The sequence below is a fragment of the Aphelocoma coerulescens genome, chromosome 8 (genome assembly GCF_041296385.1).
Source record: "Aphelocoma coerulescens isolate FSJ_1873_10779 chromosome 8, UR_Acoe_1.0, whole genome shotgun sequence".
Taxonomy (NCBI): Eukaryota; Metazoa; Chordata; class Aves; order Passeriformes; family Corvidae; genus Aphelocoma; species Aphelocoma coerulescens.
In genome coordinates this window covers 28,135,181-28,161,977 of record NC_091022.1, presented here as the reverse complement: position 1 = coordinate 28,161,977, position 26,797 = coordinate 28,135,181, and the positions used below count along the sequence as shown (strand labels likewise).

Below are 26,797 nucleotides of genomic sequence, written 5' to 3'. Positions count from 1 at the left end.
TTCTAAGATCTAAATGAAAATACCAGTGTTACAGTTGGGTAAAGTCTGCAAAGGACATGATGGCATCCGTGGCTAATCACTCCAGCCTACTTCTACAGTGTTCCTTCTCTTAAGCTCTGTCCATAATAGAAAAATTTAGACTGAAACTCATATCCCTGCTAATAGTGGTTCATTGAGACAAAGGAGAAGCCATGTTTTTCCACAAGGCGTAGAAAATCTGTCTCCACAGTCACACAGTTGGGCCTGCCTTGTAAGGGGTGTAAGAAGAACTCTAGTATCTATTTCCCATCCTTTGCTTTCCTTTCCTTTGCTGCTTTTCTGTCCCTTGGGCTTGGGGTCAAAGGATTAAGACAGCCCCTCCCATTCACCATAGAGAATGGTGTGACAGGCATAAAAATCTTAGGCAAAGTGATGATTTTGTTGTTATTGTTGAAAATGTCAAAAATGGCCTGTTTCATGAATCACTTTGAAGATTCTATGTTTTGAAGCACTCAGTTCATTCATTAGAGCTTTCAGTCAGCAGCACAGTGCTGTACATCTCTCTGGGTGCTCTTAAATTACTGACTGTGTAGGAGTTGTGGCAGTCACTCCAAACATACAGGACTGGGGATTATTCAGCGCTCATTACATGGAATAGGATGCTGAGTGTGGGTATGGCACCTTCTCCACAATGGCTTTGCTGTGTTGGCACCTTTTGAGTTAATAATTTCTTCAGTGGAGGGATGTGATGGCCTCTTCCAGCATGGATGATTTTCACTTGTTTGAGAAAATCTGGTACTGTTTGGTCTTTCACTCGTCTCACGTGACTCATCCAGCTGCCAGTAACGGCGTTCCATTTCTCAGTGTTGTCGGGGTAAATTTTGGACATCACATCCAAACAAAACCAAGAATGGCGATTTTTTTTTTTTTTTAAACAAGAAGTAATTAAAGAGAATGAACAGTAAGAAAAAAAAAAGCAAATGACCTAGTTTGGTCTTTGCCGCAAAACCCACAGCTCTCTGGGGATATCTAGTATGTTAGGCAAATATTTCAAATCTGTCTCTATTTTGAATGTGAGTCATTTCAATTAGGCATCTTTCAGTTATTTGTTCATTGGTCTTAATTAGGTAAACTCCAAAGCAGTGCAACATGCATTTATTGTTGAATAATTACCCTTTGGTAAGTTTTCTTGCTCTTATCTTCTTAGCCTTCGTAGCTAATTTTGTTAGTAAGGGTGAAGCCTTCCTGAATGGTAAACAAGGTGTTCCCTGGGAAAGAAAGAGAACTATTGTCCTTTCGTAGGGGTGTTTTAAATATTGATCTCATTGTTGGACAGACAGGTTTACCTTTGTGTAAGGAAATGTTCTGTTTTGTTCTAGGAGAATTTACTCCTAACGAGCAATGTAGGGCTGACCCTACACATCCTGCCCAGCATGAGCTGTCTTTCCTGAGGTGTGTAGCCTCATCCCACTCCATGGGACCAATTCTCACGTGACTTAATCTGGCATAAATCAAGAAAAAGCTACCCCAAAGTCAGTTACCCCAGAATGAAAGAGGCAAGATATCCAGAATTGAACTAACTTGATTATTCATATGGAAGGAATTGCCTGATTGCAGCCTTTGCACACTACTGTATCACCTCCTTCCATTCCCTTCGCAAACACTTGCATGTGAAGATAGAAATCAAAACTGCAGGACACAAAAAGACAAAAGTTACCTTGATGGATTCCACTTCCATGAGATCCTTCTGGAAACCATTCTGCTTTTATTAGATTTACTCTCTGTAAATTAGGATTAGTTTTTATATGGATTTATGGAACGGCTATGGTATAATGCAAGCAGGGTGAACCCTCTGGTCGAAGGCAAGGGAGTGTGTGCTCTTTTCATCTGTTATTGGTAAGTTACAGAATGTAGGTTAAAGGCCCCTTGATACCAGTGAAAGAAGAGATCTGGTTCCAGACATGGAAAGTGCTTAAATCTTATGTGTGCCAGCCAGTGATATTAATATTGTATAGAACAGCCAGTTGTCAGAGGGCCAGATTCTGTTCTCAGTTACAGTGGTGTAAAATGGACTTTTTCCTTTTTTTTCAGAGGGAATGAATTCGCTTTCACATGTGCTTGGACAGTTGAACACTTGGGTTGTCTGTGTTCAGAGATAATCTCACAGTTACGTTTTTAGTTGCTGTGGGGGGAAAAAACCCATGAGCTGCTGCTGTTGTTCCTTGTCCGTCATTGTTCCAGCTCACATGTGGTGAGCACATTTCAGAGGCTTTGGTGCAAGTGCAACTGCACTCAGAGCACTGTTGTGCAAGAAATTTTTAGCTCCTACTATTGAATCTGTAAGGTACTTTGTGAAGGCAAATGGATTGACTGAAACACAGATTTCATGGATTTAGCATAAGTGTTCTGTTCCTTTGCAGGGAGTGAATGTGTTCTCTGATTTGACAGCTACAAGAGAAGATAATTATTTTTGACAGCACAGGGATAGTGTTCATGTTATTCTAGGAAATCTGTGTCTTCACACAAACAGGTATCAATGTGTGCTACAGTTGGTATTGCTGAGCTGTGGTGGAAGCTTCAAGTTTCTGTTTTGATAATATGATAAAATTGGTAAAGTACATATTTAGAAAGCCCTAGTGAATTTCAGACTTGTATCATTTGGGGAATGAAAGAAAGTGTTTTATTACAAGTCCAGTATAAATCTTAAACATTTAAAAAGGATCTACAGTATTTTGGAGGGAAGATACATCTTGACTGTATTCCAGGTAACTCTGCTGTTGGAAAGAGAGGAACTGTGAATTGGGTATTGTAATATGATTGATTTACCATTTTCTCTTGGTGGTGTGGCCTTGAAAAACTTACAGTGTTCAACAGTGTCTTTAGATACCCTTTAAATGTGATTCATCTACCCCAATTAACAGTCAGAAGTCTTATTACACAGTCTTGCTAAGGTAGGTGTTAACCCTGAGGTGAGTTAAATTATGATGGGATGAAGCCAGAATGGGAATGGAATAAAGCCCGATGGAGCTGCAGACTCCAGAGGATATAATGATAATTTATGCCATGGTTACAAGCAGGGCAGAGCTAATAGTCAGAAAGACCCACTATAAGCTGAAATGCATCCAGAGTGATCTGAAACGCCTCGGTCTGAACCCACCAAATACAACTGACTGTGCAGGCCAGAAAATGCTGCATTTCTGTACAGTGAGAAATAAACAACCATAGTTTACAGATCCAAATTCCTTTGCAATTAAATGTTGCTTCCTTGTGAAACCTTTCATTTCCACTGCCTTGTTGTAAATACAAGAATTTTGGAAGGAAATCCAAAATGAGTTTACAAAATAGTTGTCAGTGGAGAAAGTTCTTAGTCAAAGCCTTATCTTTCTTTACTTATTTTTTTGACAGTGAACGGTGGCTACAATCACTGCAATTTGATCTCTGAGAAGAAGAACATGATGGACATGGAGATGACGAGTAGCTCAGTGCCTGTCTGCAGGCAAGGGCTGTTCCTGCACACGGGGAACTCCCTGATGCGAGAGCACGCGCTGTCCCGGGAGAGGCTGCTGCATGTGGGCCAGCTCAACTTGGCGCACTCGGATCTCAGGTATCGCTCCAGGTTTTACCAGCTTGAGCCCTTGGCTCCACCCCAGTGCCATGGTGTCACCAAATCACTGCCTGGGAGGCAGGGATGATACTTACTCCCAGCCCAGTGGAGCTGTGTGTCTCCCACACAGTGGTTTGGCATGCCACCATCAAACCTACAGGAAGCTAGTGCCACTTTTATTTCTACAGCATTTGCTTTAATGAAGCATTTGCAGTGTTCCCATACAGCCACATCCTTGGTACTTGCTTTTAAGGCTGTAATGTGAAAATTTGGTCTCTGGTTTTGATATATACACTGTAGTTGGATATGCTATGAACAGAATCTCTATTTAAACATTTGCTATAAATTAATTATATGAAAACACAGAACTCCATTATTTTTTTGTTGTTGTTACAAATTTAACATTACCAGATTTTAAACAAGTACCCTAAACAGACATCCATTGTGAATAGAAACCTGCTACAAATTAAAATCTGTCCATCTATTTTAATTATGCTGCTTTTTGGCAGGGGATGTAATAGGAATAACCTTGACCTTTTTGAAGAGCTGTAGAAAAGAAAAACCTCAATAAAGTTGCAGTCTTTATCTTAGGTACTTGGAATATTTGGCACTCTGTGGATGGAACTATCAGGCTGAAATTTCCATAGTCATAGCAACAGGAAATATGGCCTACAGCTTGGTCTTGAAAATCCGACCGTTCCTGATTTTATTATACATATTCATGCCTTGTTTCCCTTTTTCAGTTTACTGGTGGGGTAAGAACATCTGTGTTTTCAGGAGAAGGAGGCACGGTAATGTGGCAAGCAAGTGGAAAGACTTTTTTGCATGTTTGTTTGCTTGAAAAGGATAAATAATATTCATGCCACATAACAGAATAATCTGCTATTGCTACAAGGATTTTGTAGATGCCTTTACAGCTGGATGTAAATCTGCTCCCTCCTGATTTTTTTATGGCTCAGTGTGGGACTGGTAGTTATCAACTTTTTTTCATTCTGTCAGTGAGGACAATTATGAAACAAAGGTAATTAGGGCAGGAGCAAACAAAAGGAGGAAGAGAATACTCTGCTTAGATCATTTTGAACCTTTTTGTAAAATCTATAATGAAGAAATGACAGATACCTTCATACCTGGCATCACAGTACCCTCCCTCAGAAATATGAACCCCTTCCAGCCCCCATTTGGAAGAAGATTCCCAGAACAACATAAAGGATTGTCAGCTGCATAACATGAGAAAGCAGCAGGTGATAGGCCTGATTCCCTCCCCTCTGCTTTGTGGCATGGTCTAAAGCTTTGAGACTCTGCTGCCTCTAAGTTAGGAAATGTTTGGAGAATATCCTACAGGACCCTTCCACTCCATTACAGGTTGTTTTTGTGTCCCACTGGTCCTGCTCTGCTTGTATGTCCACCTGGCTAATAGTGCTTTTGTCTGCATGGGATTTGCAAGGTAAAGCCAATGCCCAGCTCTGCTCTGTGGTCCTCATCAACACAGTGTCTCATTATATCACAGTGCTTTTCATGAGACACACAGCCAAAACCTTGGCATTTGAGAGAAGGTGGACAGCATTTCAGACAATTTCTGTTCATGGTGTTTGTGATGCTAAAGGTTCTTGACAAGCAAGTAACAGAAAACTCATGGTCTTTCCCTGAAGATCTGAAAACAGGAGAATATAACTGAGGTGGGAGTGAGTGCCCAGGAGAGGAGTGAAGTCAGTGGGAGCCAAAGGTGCTCTGTGCCTTCCCAGATCTCAGCCTTCATCAGAAAATGGATGAGAGAAGTAGGGCTGGAATTGTCAGATATTGGAGCACACGGAAATCAGGGCAAATTGTCTTTGGTTGTTCTGCCCAGCTCTAATGACCAGCACAGAAATAAAGGGAGACACAAATTCAAACAGTGTCTCTGGGTAGAACTTTGAACCACTGTGCATTTCTAGGTTATGGAACATCCAAGGAAAAGCCAGGGAGCACCTTCCCTAGCAATCAAAAATCTCCCTCAGGATTTGGGGTTTTGATTGTTTTTATTCTTTTGTTCCTTCAATGCACTGAAACTAGGTATCCCCTTCAGCTTCTCCCCAAAATTGCCTTCTTTTTAAACTGTATTCTAGCGATGATTGCTTAGTCAAAGAATCATGATCCCTCTTCTTCCTGGCCCCTTTTTCCCACTCAGTTAATAACTTTTAAGTTGTGCAGAGTAATTGCTGCTACATTCTATCTGTGAATGCAGTGTGTGTGGGACTGGAAAAGTCCCAATACCTTCCTCACCACAGCTGGAGGCAGCACACAGCTAATGTTGGCCTTTTGTCAAATAATCCATTATCAGCCACGGCAAACCCGCCCACACTGCGCTCAGTGCCCAGCATGTAAAACCCAGGGAAGACATCAGAGCGCTCGGATACTGTTGCACGGGGTCCCTGGATGTGCAGCAGAGCAATCCCCTCCAGCTTCTTAAAACTGTCAGTAATCACCAGGTGCACATTTCCAGTGGCAATTGAAGGCATGTATGTTTTGTAAATAATCCGGAGATTTCAGATACAGTCATCTTTTCCTCTGAGGGCAGTTGGGAACTGCAGCGCTTCTGGCGTGGTGCTACTGGCCTCGTGCTCTGGCTCCAATTACCACGTAAGGGAGTCTCTTAGGAAACACTGCCTCAGTATCCTCTGAGAGGCTGCTGTTACTCTTCAAAGGCCTTACACTCAGCTTTCATGATCTTAAGCAGCAATTCTGTTCCCTTAGACTGTCCATCCCTAGTGCATGGATGCTCCCTTTGAAGAGAGGGTTGTGGGGTATATTCTTCTGCTGACCCCACTCTCTTTCCAGGATTGCTTATCTGGAAGCTGTCCAGAGCTGCTCAAGCTGATCTGTGTGTCCACACGGTGCTTCTTACACTGTCCTGCTCTGCTTTGTCCCTCTCATCTTGCCTGTTTATTTCATATGCATTTATGTTTGGCTGCTGTCCAGAGATTGTGAAATCTTTATGGCCAGCACAGCCTGTGGGTACCAGGTCTGGAATCTGCTCCCTGACAACAGCAAGATGCCATGGGCAAAGAGTCAGTGGATATAAGAGGAAGCCACCCTGCAAGTTGGCTGCCAGACACCTTGTGTCGCTCCTGCATTGATTTTGTCTCTGTGCCCCTTCTCCCTCCAACCCCCCCAGGACTGGGAGGAATGAGCAGAGCTTTCTGTAGAATAGTGATGGCAAAATTCTACCAGGAATACAGGAAATTTGCATTAATGCAACCTTGACATCAGGTACCCCAACACTCAAACAATGGGAAATTGAAGGAATGTCAGATTCTCCCAGCAGAGTTAACTAACATGGGATGTATAATGTATAAAAATATACATTATAAAAATTGCAGGTCCTGGAGAGGACTTGGTTCTGATCTGCACAAGCAGCCTGTGCTTATCATTTTGTAGGCAGAGAATGAATAAGACACGTCTGTGGCAATGGGAAGCATGAATTTAGTGCCCTCATCCCATTTGCTTTTGAAATAAGGCATTCCAGCTTGTCTTTTGGTTCAGAACTGTCTTTTATGTGTCTCAGAATCAGCACTGCAGCATCACACCAGTACAGTCTTGGCTCTGAGTAAGATCCTGTGCTGGAAATGCAGGTCACTGTTCCTGGGGGTTTTGGAAACCTGGTATTTCTCAGGACAGGGGTGTTTATGTCCATCCTGCAGGTACTCTGCATTGACTCCAGCTTAGTCAAAAACCAAACTTCTCTCATGGATTTCTGGCAAGATGAGAGCTTTACATAAAGCTTAATAATATGACCCCAATTATCACAGGCTGAAATGTAAGGCTTGGGTTAGCTTTATGTGATGTAGGAAATGTGTTGTGTTTACTTTAGCCTGAGGCTTTGGGACCACTAAACTATGATACAAACTGAATTATTTAGAAGAGTTTTCATGCAGCAGAAACCAAGTAATAGGAAATGCTGTGCCTGGCATGGCATGCTGTAAAGCCTTTCTCAGAATGAGTTTAAACCACCACGCTTTCTACTGAGCAGGGTTTCCCAAACATGTGCAATAAAAGTATACTTAAGCCACATATTTTACGGACATATTGTTCTGTAAATGTTAAAAAATAATGTATGAATGTTGTTTGGTTTGGTTTTTTTAAATATAAATTTACCATCTGCAGAAACAGGTGCTTTAAGTTTACCCTGAGAACAACTGTGCAAACCTAAAGGGAGAAATTATAAATAATGGTTTAAGGAAACCTCTAAAATTTTTAAATGTACTGTTTTAAAATTTCTGGTGGCAAGTGAACAATCTGATTGTTCTAGATCAGTGAATGGTGGGGAATTTAACTTCTCTCATGATCTTAAAGGGATTTTTTATATTAAGCCCTGTTAGAGCTTAGAAACCTGTCAGTAGTGAATGCAGTGTTGCCACTTGTGTGCCTCAGACAGGTGTCAATTTTTGACAACTGTAATTTCATGGGAAGGAAGTATTTTTGAAGCTTTTTATTGTTGTTATTTTTTCCCAGCCCTTTATGTTCTTTTGAGAGCTGTTACCAAGGAACTTTTAGAAGTCATCCCAGCTTCCCATCTTAATATTAGTGATGGATTAATGGAAATAATAGCGATAAAATCATCTAAGGTGTAAAATAAATGCAGTTTATTCAGCAGCTTCATTGTTTAGTGTATAAATGTCCAAAATACTTTTATGTACACGTTTCATGCTTTAAAATGTGTCAGATCTGTCTTAGCTGCGGTGTCACACACAAGGTGCCAAATGGTTGGCTTCTCTTCAGCTTTTGTGGTGCTAGCATGAGAAAAGCACAAAATTCATTTATGTGGAGCATGTCAGCTTAAGAGCCGCGGGGCACTTCTCTGGAGGGTTTATTAGCTCAGGTACAGCTTTCCTGCACACAGATGTATGGTTTCCTCTCCTTGGTCTGGCACTATGAAGCCATAGGTTAAACCCTCCCATGCTTTAGGGATATGTAAGGAACACCCTCTGGTCCCAAGAAAAAACACACAGTTGGATCATCCACAGTAAATGTTTATAGCTGAGATAAAATGTTTTATTTTAAGCCATAAACCAGTTGCTAACTGCTTGGAAGAAAATGTTAGGAGGAAATGTTTCCTAATGCAGTGCTTTTCTGAAAAGTCTTTTGTGGAGTTCCTCAAGGTTCTGCTTCCTCAGTGAATGGATTCAACACACATCAAAAAAGATGAAAAATCACTTCTGCAGGAGAGATTTGTGATTTACAGTCCCATGTACTCTTTATTATGAAAAATGGAGATGGGAGTACATAGGCTGCCATTTTAAATTTACTGGCTGTGAACTTCTTATTTTGTGGAAGTAAATACTCAGCTGATCTCACATTGATTCTGGAGTGCTCTTTGATGGCAAGCAGTTCTTTTGCTGTATTCCTTTTTTCTCCAGTGATCTGGCTCCTTTTTTAATTTAACAAAGGAAAGCATGTCTCTGACATGTAAGCAAAGCTCAGCTAGCCTTTTTTGTGTCAACAAGAATGCCAAGGCATTTTCCCAGTGCGCTCTGAGTAAAATGACAATATTTGAATAATTCAAAAATGCCCAATGTTCTCAAACTTCATTCTCAGCTGTTGTTTTGCCCAATCTATTATGCACTGAAAGCCTCGATTGTAATTGATGAACTGCCTGTGGCAGTGGAGGGAAGATTCTCTGTTCCATGTGTAACCCAGTGTGTAAAATTAATCCAGTGTAAAACGATGCTGTCTTTACACAGGGTGGAGAGGAAGCATTACAGATCTTTTTGATGTAATTGCTGCATTAGACAGGCAACATTCAGCAGAGAGCACGTGCTTCCATTCCGCAGGGCTTAACAAGTGTTATGTCTTGTACAAAAATCATAAACTTGTGTGGTGGTTAGTGATGGTTAATGAAAACTGTATTGCAGGTCACCCAGGTTTCAAGACACAGTAGATTCTGCTGCTCCATGCCTGAATGGAAGTAACCCGGCTCAGCACATTAAACAAGAATGCCCCAGTGATTATAAGGTTCTGTCTGAGGCTTCCACACATAGGAGGATTACAGAGGGGATGGAGCTGAGAGCCTCCGGTAGTCTGCATCCTGAACTAGACCTAATGAATAATAGCTTTACAAATTCACTTTCATCCTACTTGTTTAATAATGAACACAGCTCCTCCCTGGGTTCTTTGTCACTTGGCACCCCTCAGCACTCGGCCAGGCTACAAACAAGCAACCTGAAGAAGAGATGCATCTCTGTTGTGCCGTCTTCAGCCGAAGGAATCGATATTACAGCGATCATCCGCACGTCGCAGACGTCACTGGTCACCTGTGTGAATGGACTGCGAGCTAACTCAGCTGGCATTTCCTCTCATCCTGTGGAGATCAGTCATCACAGTGCTCAAAAATCCTCTCAGCCCCAATCTTGCTCTCAGCCTGGAAACCCTTGCAGTATTCCCTCCCCTCCAGCATGTCTTGTACCTCTTTCTGCTGAATGTGACAGAGGTGACTGTGAGCAGATACAAATGCAGCAAGTCGAGGAGAATGGCAGCCTCAGCCTTATGATGAATGGTACAAGCCTTCCTCACCAGAACTCCTCGCACAGCACCCAGAAGGTGAGTTTCTTAAAACAAGAACCAGCTGACGATTATTCCTCCACTGCTGATCTTTTTCGCCATCACCAGGGGCTGCCTCCCCCTTACCACCTCCACCAGCAGCTCAGCCAGACCCCAGGGACATTGCCTCACCTCAACGCCTCCATGTCTCCCAAGTCCCTGCAGCCCAGTGACGGCGATGAGCAGGACCTCAGCAGTGGCAAGCAGGTCTGTCAGTGGATTGACTGCAGTGCCACTTACGACCAACAAGACGAACTGGTCAGACACATAGAAAAGACTCACATTGACCAGAGGAAAGGAGAGGACTTCACTTGCTTCTGGGCAGGCTGTGTCCGCCGCTATAAACCCTTCAATGCTCGTTACAAACTGCTGATTCATATGAGGGTTCACTCTGGAGAAAAACCAAACAAGTGCATGGTAAGTCTGGATTATATTTGTTTGAATAGAAACATAACTGCACTGCTCTCTTTCTTGCTCCCTCTTCGATCTTATTCCAATATAATTGTTGTGCTTTCCTGTAACTTAGTCTGTAGCAGGCTAAAGGAGAATTGGAAAAAACCTTAATCTAGAAGGAAATGATTGAGTAAGAAATAATGTAGTTCTTGGAAAAGGGATTCAGTTTCCGTATATAAGAGCTTAACTTTTAATACAGTGCTTTGTTTTTTTAATATTCATTAAACCACTAATAAAGTGATGATCAAAGCACACAGCCGTCATTTAACGTAAAACAAAGTCACTGAGCCTCGGGTGACATTTTTAATCAAGAAACATAAAACACATCTAATGAAATTCTTTTCATTCCTTCAACTGAACAATAACCCATAGAGTTGTGAGTGCAAAAGTTTCAAATGGTAGTTTAGACCAAAAAAAGAAACTTGTTGAAGGATTTTAAACAGTTAAAAGAATAAAACGAATATATTTAATTACATTTTCAAAGGTTGTTAGGGGCTTTTTTAATTTGCAAAACAGAGCTTTTAAAATAAGTAAAAACCATTGTTCTCTTCTGATCAAGAAGATGTAAACAACAGCAGTGTTCCAAAAAGAGGATCTTGGGAATAACACCATCTCTGCATCTGCCCACCATGATGACAATATGGCCAAACTAAAATAAAAGTTAATGACTTCCATTAAGCTTTCCACATGTTTGAAACAACAATGATATAAGACCCTGACTGAAGCAGATGAAGCAAAACAAGTTTGACATAAACTTCCAAATTGGGCCATGAAATTTGGAAAGTCTCATTTGTAACACCCACATGCGTGTGCATGCACACACCCGCACAAATAAGTCCAGACAAAGGGGATGGTTACGGCAGCAGGTTGGGGTTCCTGATAGGCAGAATTTTCAGCTATATGTCTCTTTTATTGTTTTGATCAGAGCATGATACAATGGAAAATGCTTGTAAGGAAGTTAGATCATGACAAACTTTTCCATGGCAAGCTGTAGCTTTCTATGGAGGAATAGGAAAGAATGTTTATAGAAAAAGCTTCCAGGCCTGTGATGGTTATGGAAGGAAAAAGGAAGAAAACAAGAGTATTAAAAATGTTTTGCAGAGAAAATTTTCTCTGTAAGTGATTGTTCTGATTATCATTTTACTTCCGTTGGATAAATGAAAAACATTTTCTTAATGTCTGCACTGTGTAGTGGGTATTCCCTAAGATAATACTGGAAGCAGTGCATGTACTTAGAGAATACCATCAAATTGTCCAAGAAAAAATGGAAACACTCTAAGACTTACGTGTTTCTTTTTCCTATAAAAGCAGGAGTTGACTGGTTCAATTCCAGAAGTAGCTCAATCACATTTTCTAAACATACAAATGAATTTATCTTCCCCTGCATCAATTTCATTTAGTTACAAATCATCAAAGGATAATGCAAGTTTGCTTCTTTTCAAACAAAAGTGTAGGTAAGTAAACTGAAAGGATACTTAAAACATGAAGCCCTAGCTTTCCTGTGGTGCTGAAAGATCAGTAGACTGTGTGGGTAAGGGAACTTGTCTCTTTTCCTGAAAAATGCATATTTAACAGGTATTGTATGGCAGATTTCTAATGTTACGTTCCCATTCCTACAGAAAACATGGTAAACCAGAGATACTAAATGATGTAATATCTTAGCAAATGCTAAAAATGTCCTACTTTCAATTAATTTCATCTGCATTAAAGTATCAGCTTCTGATAACACTTGAAGGTTTTGTGAATAGGTTGGAAAAACCTTTGCATCTGATATTGCAGGTGGCTTTTATGGCATATGTATATAGCCTTGGCACGTAAGTATATAAAGATCTCTTTTACTGGAGCAGATACTGTAGTTGTTCCCATACATGGAATGGCCCAATCAGAATTGGGAGCTCTACATTGCTCAACCTGGGGTTAACTCTTCTATTCCCACAGTAAGAGCCTTCCACTGTCAGCAGAGGTATCGTGTATTAAATGTTGCAGTCTGAAATTCTGCATGGAGTGAAGTGTATCCAAGAGAATACACAAAACCCATGTCTTCTTTGCAAATTTAGTTTTCTACCCTGGAAAGAGCTTGATCTAGCAGGGGCAGGATCCAAAGCTGCAGCACAGTTCCTTAAAGTTGCTGATACCGAGCGGGGGATTATTTGCCCAGTGGATTCCATTCCATTCCACATGAAACAGGGGTTGCTGTTCAGTTTTGCATTGTGCAGTGATGTCATGCCATTTCAAATGACGGCTTTTCTTTTGATGTGGTAATTATTGTGCTGTTATTCCTGCAAATTAAGAAGGCAATTCATCCTCTGTCTGTAGAGGTCTGAGATTTTGTTTCGTTTTTGCTGTAGCTCTGTTAAAGTAACTTTGCATCTCTTGGTATTTGTAGTGGAGATTTTCTTTCACTGTTCACAATTACCCATTGTACTTTCTTTTTAAGCCCTCGATCTAATTCTTCCCTGTAAGATTACTGCCTGACTAGGTATGAACTGCTCAGGAGAAGCTAACAGTGAGCAGCACCCCGCCCTCATACATAAAAGTACTTTTCCATGTAAAATTATTAATTTCTTATGACAGGCTTTGCTACTATGTACTGTAATAGACAAAGGAATTTTGGAATTCAAGCTACTTGAGAACAGGAAATACATGAGACATTTTGATTGAAAAGTAAATGGTTCACTAAAACTGCAGTTAATCCTTTTATTATCTTTCCAACAGCAGTTTCCACAATACTTTCATGAGGTAAGCTTCCTTCAGTCCAACTGTAACACTCTCATCGTTGCAGCTGGTTTGAATTTAGCAAGCCTGCTTCTTTCTCTACTACAGACAGGCAACAGGCAAAACAGGATCTGGTGTGGAGCACTGCTGATGTTTCGGGTCTGTGTTCTGCTCACTGTGTTCTATTCCCAAGGCCAGTACTATGAATATTCTGTTTTCATATTCTGTTAAATATTCTAATTAAGCAGTGCCTTCTTGTCATTGTGTCCCTCCGTTTGGTTTTTCCTTGAGCTCTGCAAGTAGTCTAAAGGAAACTACCTAATCTCTTTGCAATATCCTGTTATGTTTCATACTTAACTCATGTTATTTTAGTTTTATTAAATTTGGGGTTCATCTGCATTATAATCAAAAATATATCCAACAAAAATAATGATGCAATGCCTTTAAGACTTTAACTTCTGAAGATTAATTTCATGCTTTTTTAGATTTGATGTCCCAGACAATTGGAATTTTGATTGTCTGAGACAGCAAAAATTAGCAAGCTTAAATGGTTTTTATAAAAAAAAAAAAAAGAAGAGAAAAAGTTTCTCATAACTGCATCTTTTGCTGCCTTTCAGTTCTTCGAATACTTTGGTGAGTAGAAGTGTGCTGATCTCCAGATATTGCATCCTTGGTTTAAGCCTCTGCTTGCAAATGTAAATACAGAGCTGCTCATTTAGTTGTCTAGAATTGTTTGATTTGGACAAATCTGTGCTTGGCTTATTAGTTTACCCTCTTGCACTCTTGTGGCTTCATAACGAGTAGAAAATATGTTCCCATCGCTGCATTCATATGTGCTCAGGGGCCTCCCCAGACAGGATCAAGGTAAATGATTTATCTTTGTGTAATTTCTACATGTGTAATTAGTGTTTATAGAAATTGGGTATCATAATGTATGTGATATCCATGAAAGGAGCTGGACAGGGATAATATTTATTGTTAATGTCTTCAGTTTTTGTATTTCAAAGAAACAAATTCCTCCTGCGTGTGTCCTAGACCTGTTTCTGTGTGTTTGCCTAGAGAATTAAGACTTTGAAGCAGAATCTTTTTTTCATGTATATATTCACCATGCTCAGTTTGGGAGGAGTCTGAATGGAATTATTTGGGTGCTGTATTGTACACAGTGAAATTCAGCACCTGTGCTGTTTGTAGTCAGTTCTTTTGAATCCCTAAGGCTGAGACACCATAGGTACTGCATTAAACATGGGGAAATTGAGACAGAGAAGATAAGTAACTTGCCTAAAGGTGTCTTTAGGCAATTCCAGCATTCCAGTGCAGATCTTGTGTTCCAATCACCACTTCACACAAACTAACAATTTGCAATTCACCTATGAAACAGATTTTTGTACAGATTGCACAAAAGATTGTGCTCTGGCTGAACTTCCTGTTATTTTTTTACCGCACGTCTCTGACGCAGGTGGTTTGACATGATGTGAGTGTGTGAGAGCTTTCATCAGAAGGCTTGGCTGCATCTGTAACACTTCATGGGCAGCGACCTGGTTATTGGGAATACAGGAGAATGCCTGTGGAGCAGATTAGTATTATTGCTTCTGTTTCTGAGGAGACCAGCGTGGAATCTCTGTTCTCAGTAGATGTTGAGTCTGATGCTGTCTGCAGTCCATGGGGAGCATGTGTCCAGCAAAGCAGGGTGAGAAATGAGATTTTCTACAGAGTTACAGCTACAGAGGAGTCTCAGGGACAGCCCTGCATCTGTGGGGAAAATCGGTCTGTGTGCAGCAGCTTATCGGCTTGTGAGTTACTTCACCTAAACAATGAGTTTCCATGCCTGACTCAGGGGAATGTTGTGGAAGTCTGGAAAGTATTTTCAGCTTTTGGAGTGGAGGGTGTCATGCACTGATGCCAAAGGAGTGCTTTAAAAAAACAACAATAATATTAGGCTCGCTTTGTTTCCTTTGAAGTCAGTAGTAGGAAACATCCATTCTATCAAAGCTGCCTCAGCAGAGATCTCTCTTTTTATTAGGTCTCTGATGGCATTTCCCGATACTGTCAAGGAAGCTCAGCATAAAAACACTCTGATTAGAGGAGCAGACAGCAATTCAGTGGTTTTGTGGAAACACAATGTTTGTTTGTTTGCAAAGCCCACTGCAGACTCCAGAGCAGTACAAATGGGTTTAAGCGTGCCCCAGCACTGGAGGGCAGGCTGGCTTTAGGCTTGGCCCTCTCTCAGCTCATGCTCAGCCAGCTGGTGAATTTGAACTCGTGTCTGCCCACAGGAAAGCTCCACACTAACAGATCTTGCAGAGCAAAAACAGTAGAAATTACTGAGCCCAGATTCCATTATGAATGGGATTGTCCCGTGTTCCAGTACAGTAGGACAGAACTGCAGATGAGTACAGTGCAATGGCCCTGCACTGCCCTTAGGGCTTGAGACCTGCCCTCTTGAGCTGGGCTGCAGAGGGAGGAGCTGCCAGGGTTTTCCTGAAGGATTATCAGGCTCCCAGTTTGGTCCTGGGATTGCTGGCCTTCAGGACATTCTATGAGGTGCATCTGTTTTATCAGGCTGATAGAAAAATGGTGTAGAATGCTGGACCTGATGGAATTGTGCTCTGACCAAGCAAGGCTGGCTGCCTTTTTTGTTACTTTCTAGCAGTCTGATATAGGTTAGGTTACTTCCAGGGTTGGGGGGTTTTTTTGCATAAATCTAAATAAATTAAAATGAAGTAAATTCTGAGTGTTGCTGCCAGAATGCAGAATGGTTTTCAAGTTCACTTGTGTGCCTTAAAAATGTTGTACAGGACACTGAAGAGATCTGAGAAATGGACTATGGTAGTTAGAGGTATAGCATGAAGTTTCCATGGAGGAGGCTTTCAAATACATACTTTATTTATCCTACAAGAACATTTAATTCCACTAGGTTTAATTTCATTTGACCTGATAAATTATTAAGTAATTTGGGACCTGTTTAAAACATACTAATGCTGAAGATTTCCTGATACATTTATACAGATCTGGTGACTGTGTGTAGGTATTGCTGTTCATTCAGTGTGTTAAATAAGAAACAAAGTGGGATATTAACAGGAATATCACCACAACATAGTGGGCACTCCCCCTGTGGAACTCCCTGCCATAGGATATAGTAATTAATTGCCACTATTACGGTTCTCACAGTGTTGGACAATTTCCACTAACAATACCTGGTATCTGCTAAAGGTAAGGTGATAGGCAGGTAGTGAACACGTTTAGGGAACAGATAGCCTTGTGACAAAAGCATGGATATTAATTTCCATCCTCCATGATAGAAATTTTATTAGGTATTTCACCAGGTTTTTCAAACCAGTAGTAGTATCACAGTAAAGCTCTGAAAAGAAAGCCATTAGTGAATCTGGGTCACCTTCAATTTGGAGAACAAGTGATGGGGGACAGTGAACAGGACTGGAGGATTTTGTTACTACTGACATTTTATAGACAATGTGCTCTTTTGGAAATGAGTCACTATTTTAACTCGTCGTTTTTTACTTTCTGTTTCAGAATGAATAAGGGTTAAACAAAGACACTTTTTTTTGTTTAAAAGCTTTTCCCAATTGATTTATTCAGTATTTTTATTTTGTTAGTACAGTCCCCCAATCAATTATATTTCACCTCATCCTGGACTGGTTTATCTTTTCTTCATTCTTCAGCGTTCTGATTTGGCTACTGAAACACATATTTTTGTACCACAGTTCCAACTGTGACCTGATTTGAATACAAGGAAAATTGTCCACTTTCCTACAAAGGCACAGATATTTGTCAAAATCCGAAACACTGAGCTTTTGGCAAATACCTGACAATGGTCTGATTGACAGAGAGCATCTTAAAGGAAGGGAACAGTTTGATATTAAAAGTGGTTCTCCGCAAGGACTGTGCTGCTGGCACCCTTGTGGCACACAGGAGGGGTAGTTGTACCAGAACTCCTCCATGCCAAGCAAAGTCATTCATGCTCTTTATCAAATAATACAGGCTGAAGTATGCCCAGCTTTGAAAAGTGAAATTTATTAGTTGTGACCTACCATGTCTGGCTGCCAAACAAACTTCTAGGCATGTCTCCCAGGTCTTTTTTGGAAAATTTATTCTAGGCTCCTTTCCCTTCCCTTTGCCTAGTTTGCATACAAAAATGACATCTCGATACCGTGTTTTTATCTTTATCCTCTTGTCCCACAAAACTCAGCAAGTAGTGATTCTTTCTCATATTAAGACACTCGGAATTATTTCCAGCTCTTCTGTGGCCTGGCTCTGGATAAAACTCTACACGGAGATTTATTCAAACCCCAGTCTCAGCACAGACCTATAAACCTCTCATGGGGCATCACCTTTTGAAGATGTCTTACAAACAGCCTCCTAACTCCCAATTCATTCCAGCTGCACCACAAGATCACTTTCTTTGCCATGCAGATCAATGGATTTTATCAAATAATCACATCTGAAGAGCAAAAAAGGAGAAAGGCTTTCCAGTCTGTAAGCACTGGGTTTGCAATAACTGTTCAGGATTTCTGTAGCTCACCATTTCCCATGTAGCAAAAGTGTGACAAGGTTTCTTTCTCACAGTCTCTCCTGCCTTGGAGTGAATCATCCATTGGTTTTACTGTTTAAATTTGCACAGTAGTAAAGATAAGTGATACACCCTCAACTAGTCAGATGCATTCTCCACTCTACTAAGAAGTTTTACAGAGCAGGAAATGTAATTGTGAACTACCTGTTTCCTGTAGGAATATCTTAATACACTTCACGAGTACCTCAAAGATGTGTCCAGAAGCTGTGTCCTAAAACCATAATTCTGCAGGATCCAGCATCATTTTGGGGGAGGGTGAGTTGTCTCCAGAAGATCTGGGAAAGCGTGGTGCATTCAGTGGTTTAAAGGCAGTCTGCAGTTACCTAATACCTAGGAGCAATGAGAGAAGAATTTCCTTTCTACCCCTTGAAATTTAATTTATAATAAAACCCCTTGCATCTGAGTATTATTAATCCTGTCATTTGGTGGACAACTTGGCTGCTTGGTGGAGATCTTCTAAGTTCTACAATTTTAAACAAAGTATTTGCGCTTGTGTTTCTTGAGGTTAAGTGCCTGGCTTTATTTTATTCCTTTGTATGTGTTCTGTGGGGGTTATTAAAAGTGGTAGGAATTGTTCAGAATTCTCAGTGATTTGGCCTCTCTCAATAGTGATTAACCTAAAGAAGGAAAAATAGTTTGTATCACCTGGCAGAGGGCTTGGTCAAATTAAAAAGCCATAAAATTAAATATTGTTTAAAAACCGTGCCAGCGATATACTTAATAATATTTCTTATTAGGCCAATACATTTTAATACTCTGTATTAGTGAAACCTATGCCATTTAATAAAAACGTTAATCTGCATTTGTAGGCAACAGAGAGGCTGTATAGTGTAGTCTCGGGGGAGAAGGAGGAATTTAGTGCACATTAAAAACTTTATGCAGTCATTTATGCAGTATCTCAGTTCTCAATGTGACTGACACATTTGTTTGTTACTTTGGGGCAAACCAGCAGCAATTGGCCTTTAATACAGATGAGGAATGAAAAGCCATCATTGCACAGTGCAGGGTCACATTCTGAAACCTTCACTGGCTCGTTTTGCAAGTAGTCCAGTGGGCCTGGTAAAAAACCAATGTGCTGGTAAAGCTAAATATATCAAAATGTGACCTACTGGCATCTGACAGCTCACCCTGAGCTGTTTCCAAGAGCAGGCCTGGTTTGGGGTAGCTTTGTTTTGGGGGTGCCCTGCTTTAATAGGGCACCTCTGAAGTTGAGGTCCTCTTCCTCTCAGACCAGGAACTGAGTTAGTGAAATTTCATGTACACTTTGGGATATTGTCACCTTAGATCTCCTTTTCTTACAAGTACAATGAAATAAATTTCTCTGGAGCACAGTGAGGGTGAATAATCACAGTGAGATACCGAGGCCAATAACTTAATGTGCCCATAACGCTGTTTTGCATCTCTAATCGTTCCTTCTGCTGAGAATCTCAAAAGTTCTTTCAAGCTTTTGCCTGCCTACAGCATTTCCTGTGTGGTAAAGACTCCTGTGCCCAAGTTCCAGATATAGTTGAATTAAATCAAATTACTCTGCTACTTTCTCTCCCTGTTTAAATTGGTATCATTGTAAAGAACAGCAGAAAAGGCAAGGAACAGATACCCTCCTCCCCAAAGTATTTTCTCTTTCATGTATTTTGTAAAGTTGGTGTGAGACTCTATACCTTTGCTGACCAGAAAATCCCTTCTACTTCAGAACATTATTCTCATGGCTAGAGGTGTGCAAGACAGTGATTTTATTCAGCTATACTGTGGCTTTCAAAGAAAATGTCACCATTGTAGACAATTTAGTGCCCTGTGTTCTGTCTCAAGGACATCTATATTTTCTGTATTTGGTTAAGTCAGAAATGTCTGCATTTCAAATAGCTGTGCATTTAATCACAGACATTTGTCAGTGCCTGACTTTTCTATTTACATCCCTGGCTGATTGTGGAGTCAAGGAACAATAGGAGTTTTATTTCAAAGTCTGCCCTAGTTGTCTATATCGGTGTCTTCCCTCCATCTCCTTCTTTTATTGTTGTGTACAGATAACATATGTGTGAAGAGATCCTCCGCTCAGGTACTGTGGAGCTGCAGTGTTAAATAATTGATCTTGATCTGTCTTTTGAAACTGCATCCAAGGCATTTAAAAGTGGGAAATGGAAAAAGCATGTTCTCATAATCCAGCTCAGTAAAGTTTGCACAACTGCTCTTTGTTTCATCATGCCTACAATAAATCTTTCATTTTTGCCAATTGAGAATGCCTACTAAATCTGCAAATGATTACTTCCCTGAATTGTGTTGGGATTCTTGCAATACATTTTTCTTACATGGATAATGATAAAATAAGAGTCCATCAAAAAATACTTTATTGCCTGGCAGAGAGCCTTTTATGAAATGGTTTTGATTCAAGGAGATGCTTCCAAGTGTTTTAGAACTGTTACTTACAACTTCCCTTTAACCCTTGCATGGAGGGCTGCCAGGCCCTGGGAATGTCAGGAACAGGGTCAGTCAATCAGCAGCTGGTGGAATGCAGGACCTGGGTATCAGTTTAACCTGCAGCCCTTGGCCTGAGAGCGCGAGCGCTGCCTGAGCGTGTACTTGTAAAAGGGATTGTGTTACCACGAGATTAGAAAGCTGATGAATGTCAGACTGGTGGGAACCTTGTAAAACTAATCTGCTGTATCCATGTTGATATGATTTCACCCTGTTTCAGTGAGAGGGTGAGGAAGATGGAATATTACAAAAAGGAAAACACAAGGCAGAACTGGTGGGGCCATCTGGGTCACTGAGCCCAGGCACCACCTCACAATAACTCTTCAGTACACCCAGAGGCACAGAGCACCTCTCTGTGCCTTCGGGAGAGGTGTATTGTCAACACTGTTACTTGTAAGTCAGGACCTTTCAGTCCTGTGAAACAAGTCCTGCCCTTTTTCCCCTTGATTTCAAATTGGGTACAGCTACATTTGCCTGCCTTTGCTCAGGAACCAGCCAGCTGTAGGAATTGCTTTCCTTACAAAGAGACACAGTCTCAACCCAGTTCCCTGTGGACCTCAAGCAAACTGTCTCCACATAAAACAAGGCCCAGGGGGCTGCTTCTGGAATGGCACAAGTCATGATGCCTGAAAACACATTCAAGTGCTGCAGGGAGAAGGGATCTGGCAAGAGATGTACCTTGTGGTACTTGCTCGCACTCACAAAACAGCAGTAGACCTGACTCAGTGTGGGGTGCTCTCAACAAAACCACATCTATTGCTTGACATGTTGCCCACTTGCCTCCATGTAATAAACTGTCCCCTCAGAAAAGACATGGGAGATCAGAAAAAAAGCAGATTGTGTGAAAATATTTTTAAGTATCGCAGTTACTCATGGGGTTTTATCTTCCTGCATATCCTCAAACATAATGACATTTTTAACTGCATGGTCGTGGTGATCTCAGAGTTCACTGTTCACAGTACGTTGGTTCAACTGAACATTTTTAGGTCATGCTTTGTCTTCAAGGCCAAGGAGTGAAAAGATGACAACACCCAGGAGCCAGACATGGATCAGATGCACAGAGCACACTAGCTTAGTCAGAGTAAGTCTTGTTGCCAGCTAGTTGGTAAATAGCATGTTTTACATTTCAGATTGGCAAACCTCCTCCTGTATATACCTTGCTTCTGAGCTGAAGTGACAAAGCTATCTCAGTTGATCACCGACCATTTCTGTTCAGATTTTGAAAGAAGACAATCAGAAATACTTCCAGGTGTGAAGAGACTTTGCTGAATTTAGAGGGAGAGGTGTTGGAGGTACACTGTGAACATCACAGGAAAGGCTGGATGAGGGATTCTGCATCATCTCTCCTCACAGATGGATATTGAAAAGCAGAAAATTTAGGGCTTTGTGAAGGGAAGACTTTTTAACACTGAGCAAAGTTAAATGGATCAGAATGGAAGGAGCCTTTGTGAAGCTTGGGTATTCTTCTCAGGGGCCTGTGATACCCCCAGCCTTCCTTAGTACCTCTCAGGCAGCCTGTAGCTGGGCCACTAGAATGACAGCACGTTTAAAACATGAATATTTGTAGCTGCATTACTTCATTTCTAGTGCTGTAAAAATACCATTCGCATAATGGGGTAATGGCCTGCAAGTTCTCATGATTTCAACTGTTTTGGAGTTACAGGAGTTCTGTTCCTTTATGGCAAGCATCCATTTCTCGTTTTAACATCTTTGGCACTCGCCTAAAGGATGGGAAATTAAAAAATGATTAAGGGGGACAGAGAGACAGTCTTTTAAGGAAAGATGAAAGGAATTAAACTGAGGCTAGGGTGGGGGAAACGAAAAGGGAGGGCTTGTTTAGGAAAGAATAGAAAACAAGTAGGGTGATCAGACGAAATCAGGCAAAGGAGAATTTAATTTTTCACTAAAGGTTTCCCAAGAAGGAGGTCTGTTTTAGAGTGGAATAATTTCGTAGTGGAAATAGAAGATGCCCAACTCTATGAGTAACATAAGATAGGCTGTCTTTAAAAAATGGAAAAGAAATTGTAGGGAATAATTTTGAGTGCAAAATTACTTCACGTTCCTGCCACTCTCAGAAAACAGATTACTGCATTACTAGGTATAAGAGAAGGAAGTGTGTTAGCAGGCACAGGGAAACAGTTTAAGCCTTCAGATGTCTGCACTCTGAAGGTGTTATCTGTATATTTTTGTCCTGCTTGTGTTTCTGTGAGGTATCTGAGGATAGTCCCCATACAGAGCTGCTCAGCATCCCCGGAGCTGGGGACCCCACTGTCCTCCCAGGCCAGACTCTCAGGCCATTTCAGAAACAGATGCTTGCATTTCACGCTGGCAGGTGTGAAATGGGGGATGATTGGCTAGAGAGTCAGTTTGCCAAGAAAGATGCCTTTTGCTTTGCTTTGCCTTTGCCAGGTTTGACCTTTATAGAACAAAAAGTTTCTCCTCACCATGAAGCAAAGCTTCACTATTGATTCCAGTGAATACTAAAACACCTCACAGAAACCACTGTGCCATGACACATGGATGTTTCATTTCTGCTGTGAAACAAGGCAGAGAGAGACTGGCTAGCACAGCAGGAGCTTCACCTGCAGCTTCCTAGTCCAACTTCCTCAAAATTCAGGCAGTGGAATTTAAGTGTTGGATCCAGCTTGTTTGGTGTGCAGTGGTGGGTGTCCCAAAGCCCTGGGGAGGTGTCTGTGGCTGTGGAAGGGAGCAGGGCGCAGCTGCCCTGAGCATGTGGGAGCTGCACAGGCAGATGGTGGAAAACAAACCTGGGGGAGAGGGAAAGAAGCCAGATCCTTTGTAGACATCTCTGCTAAATCTGTACCTGGGCTTATGTTTGTCAATTTTTTGCTCTTTGTTTGCGCCAGCCATTTTGAATGAGTTGTTCCCTTTAGCAGCTGAAAGCACTGCCATGAAGAATGTATGTGATGGTTATAGGTAGACAAGAGCGTGTAAACTTAGAAGTTTGGGTCGAATATTTCAGCTTGTCAGATAAAACTTCTGATATGTGTCAATTGTTTTACAAAAATCAGGGTTGGAACATATCTCTGAATGGCAAGAGAAAGAAATGGGTATTGTAGTCATACCAGATACTTTCCATTTTGATTGTTTGTAGCAACGCTGACAGAAACTAACAGTATACAAAAAACTGGTTTTGAAACTGCCCTTTTTTCAGAGTTAATGACCCACAGGCTAATGGAAATTTGCCAGTTTTTACCAGCTGGGATCTGGCCTGATTTTGCTGGGAAACAAAAGTGCAAGGCAAAGAAACGATTTGGATTTCTGAAAGTCTGTGATGGTTGTCTTCTCTCATTATAAAACCTTCGCTTTTTTTGTATGTTGGGCTTATAATTGACCTGTGCTTAGCAGAAATGCTGGCTTTGTCCAAGGACAGCATACCCTGATCGCCCAGGAATTCCTTTTGACAACTGACTTTAGATCCGCTGCTGTGCAAACCCAAGCCCATCCCAGCCACTGTGAAAGGAGTTGTATTAAATCACAACTTTGAGGATCCACTGACACAGCTCAGCTGCTCTGGCTCCATCCAGTAGAGGGTAGTCATTTTATGCATTTTATGATCTGCTCCTCCATTTATTGCATTTAGGGTTTTCCCAGGTATTACCTGGGGACTTCTCACACGGTAGGCAGGGCTGGTTTGGTTCCCATAATTAACCTGGGAAAGGCAGACTCTGTACCTGAATGCATTTCTTTGTAAAGTCAACAAAAGAGTGGGAGTAAGCTATTTATACTAATTATATATATAAAAAATAATTCCTAAAGGTAAGACTGTATAAGGTGCATTATGTTCAGGCAAGTATGGGATCATTAGTGTCATTCATGATAATTTGATTTACCCCCATGGCTTCCAAACAATACATGGCTCGTAGCCTCGTGAATTGATGTGAGTTAAGAATTGCATGGCCGCCCCTCATTTTTAGAGGGAAAGCTCTTAGGTCTTACTATGATGAAGGTTCTTTTGTTGTAAAGTTTCCTTTACTAAGATAGATGTTACTTCAGTTTACACTAAACAAATTGACTCTGGAGTTTTCAGTCTCGGTTTGCCAGAGACAAATTGTGAAAGCATCTAAGTGTAGCCTAAACAAAACCATATTTTCCTTAAAAAACATGGCAGTGTGTAATTCTAAATCTGTGGTGCTTTGCCCAGGAACCCATTTCAAGCAAGAACAAAAAAAAAACCTGGGCAAAATAGCCACCTTAGACAAAACAGACTGCCAAACCTGTCTATTAAATTGAGTGCTTTTGATTGTAATGCTGCACTGAAAGTGTTGCATTGTTTCAACTCTGTTCCTCCATGAAGTCAAAGACACTGGTGTGTACTTAAAAAAATGGTAAATATAGAATGCTGGCAAATGTAGCTTAAATGACATTACGAGTAAACAACAGTGGCTGGACTGTCTAATTTCTAGGACTGATTGCAGCCAATTTTCACTTAGATTATGAAGGATGAAGAACAGTGAGCTTTTAAATCCTGATTCCTAGTCCTTTACATTTATCAGTGTACAGTGGCCTTACTCATGAGTCTGGTTCTGATAAATTTTGAGCACTGTTTCATAATGTTATTTTAGAAATCACAGACACATCATTTCGGCCATCAAGTCATTGTGCTTATGTGAGGGGAAGGGCTGAGAGCACAGGGGCTGATTCTTCTGCTAAAACTTCAGAAATACTTGCTGATGAGAAGTTAGTTCTGCTGTTGGGTGTGCAGCTGGAGTGGCCATTGCACTCCCAGGTGGAATTGTAGCTGTTCTCCCACCTGCACTTGGCTTTGTCCTGTCCACTCTGGAGCATCCGGTGAGGGAGAGACACCTGTGTTTCCCCACAGTGTTCCCACCTGAAGGCTCCATGCAGAGCAGGGTCTCCATCCTTCATGCACCTGCATGGAACCTTCCCAGCTGCAAACTTCAAGCCTCTGCCAATTCCTAAAGGCAAATTTCAGCTGTGCTGAAAGCAGGGGCAGAATTCCCATTGACCGCAAACAAGTGGGAGCACAGCCAAGGCCGGAATGATACAAGCTCAGTAATCAATATCCTGTTCCCAAGATGCTGAGTGGTTCTGCTGCAGAGGGGGATGACCTCCCCTTCCTGGGCTGTGCTTTCCACAGCTCCTGTGTACAGCACCTCTGAACGCCGCTCCCCACGTGTTTGGAAGCGGGGTGATTCAGTCTGGTGATTCAGTTTAGGAGGCTTTGAAGGTTTTAGCTCCGGTTTAGGGAAAATATGTAGCATGAATCACCCAGGAACTTTGTTTTCTCAGTGAATTCTATGGTAATTGCATGTTAGGGTAATTGCAATGTTTAGGGCAAAACAGTGTAAGACATTGGAGCTGCCTTTTGTTACAGCCAGTCATATCCCACTGAAAGCCAAGTGTTCCTCAAATTCAGGAGACAACACATGCCTGGTGGTCATTTGGGAATTGAGAGGTGACAAGAGGAGAGGGCATGTCTTATCTGAATGCATCGATGCGCAGTACTAAAAGGAAAAGAAAGGGAGCAAATCCTTTATCCTTTCTTCCTTTGTAAATCCAGCCCTCTCTGTTTTATGGTGGATGCAGAATTCTAACTTTACCACATGGTGATTGTTTTAATTTTTGCTCTTGGTGCAGCCAGGAAGCAAAAAGTTAGGATAAGAATTAGTGGGTAAAGGATGGTTTGTTATATATTGGGACAGTGTACTAGTTAATTAAGGAATTACTAAAACTGACAGCTGACAGTGGTGCTTGGGCCCCATGTTTTAGTTGCATCCCCATCAGCATGCTCTGGGGTGATATCACCTTAGGCCTGCAAGGAGCCACATGCTACGGGAAAGTGAGCATCCATGGGGGCTGTCTGACCCCCAGGACGGTGTGGGGAGCCAGCAGAGGGTTCAAATACTCTTCTTTTACCCATCTTTTGTAATGGTCACTCTCTGAAGGGAGCTGGTGGAGAACAGGAAAGGAGCTGTGAAGAGCACTTACATTTATAGAAGCCTAAAGGCTTGGAAGTGCCGGAGATGGGGTAGACAGCTGGTGCTTGGCATAGGAGGGGTGGTGATCATGTTTGGGTTCAGGACACGGGCTGTTTCCCCTTCAGGAAGGCAAGAGGTAGCTGTGTGGGAGTCCTGTGGCTCAGCCACAGGCCCTGCATGTGTTTTGTTTGGATATTTCTGATCTTGTTGCCTCCTTGGCTGGTACTTTGGGTTTTAGCAGCAGTGTCCTATGCAGTATTTGTTTTGGAGCTTGGCTTCCTGTGTTTGTTCTGGGTCTGTTCATTAATAATAATGGAGTATTAAATCCTAGCTCTTTTTTTTAACTTACCAAAACAAATTCAGTCTTCATGACCAGTTTTAGTCTTTTGTGGCTATATAGATCTCTTGTTACTTAAATATTTGCTCACCACATTACCTTTTTGCTGCCTTTGAGGA

At 41.4% G+C, this 26,797-nt stretch overlaps 1 protein-coding gene across 3 annotated transcripts in view; it reads left to right on the top strand.

The window, feature by feature from the left end:
• The window catches only part of GLIS1 (GLIS family zinc finger 1), a 182,241-nt gene that overhangs the window by 80,404 nt on the left and 75,040 nt on the right, over positions 1 to 26,797 (top strand). For all 3 annotated transcript variants that reach the window (XM_069023452.1, XM_069023451.1, XM_069023450.1), the window contains exons 3-4: positions 3,385 to 3,583; positions 9,472 to 10,573. In XM_069023452.1, coding sequence (XP_068879553.1) covers positions 3,385 to 3,583; positions 9,472 to 10,573 — 1,301 coding nt within the window. The remainder of the gene's footprint in view (positions 1 to 3,384; positions 3,584 to 9,471; positions 10,574 to 26,797) is intronic.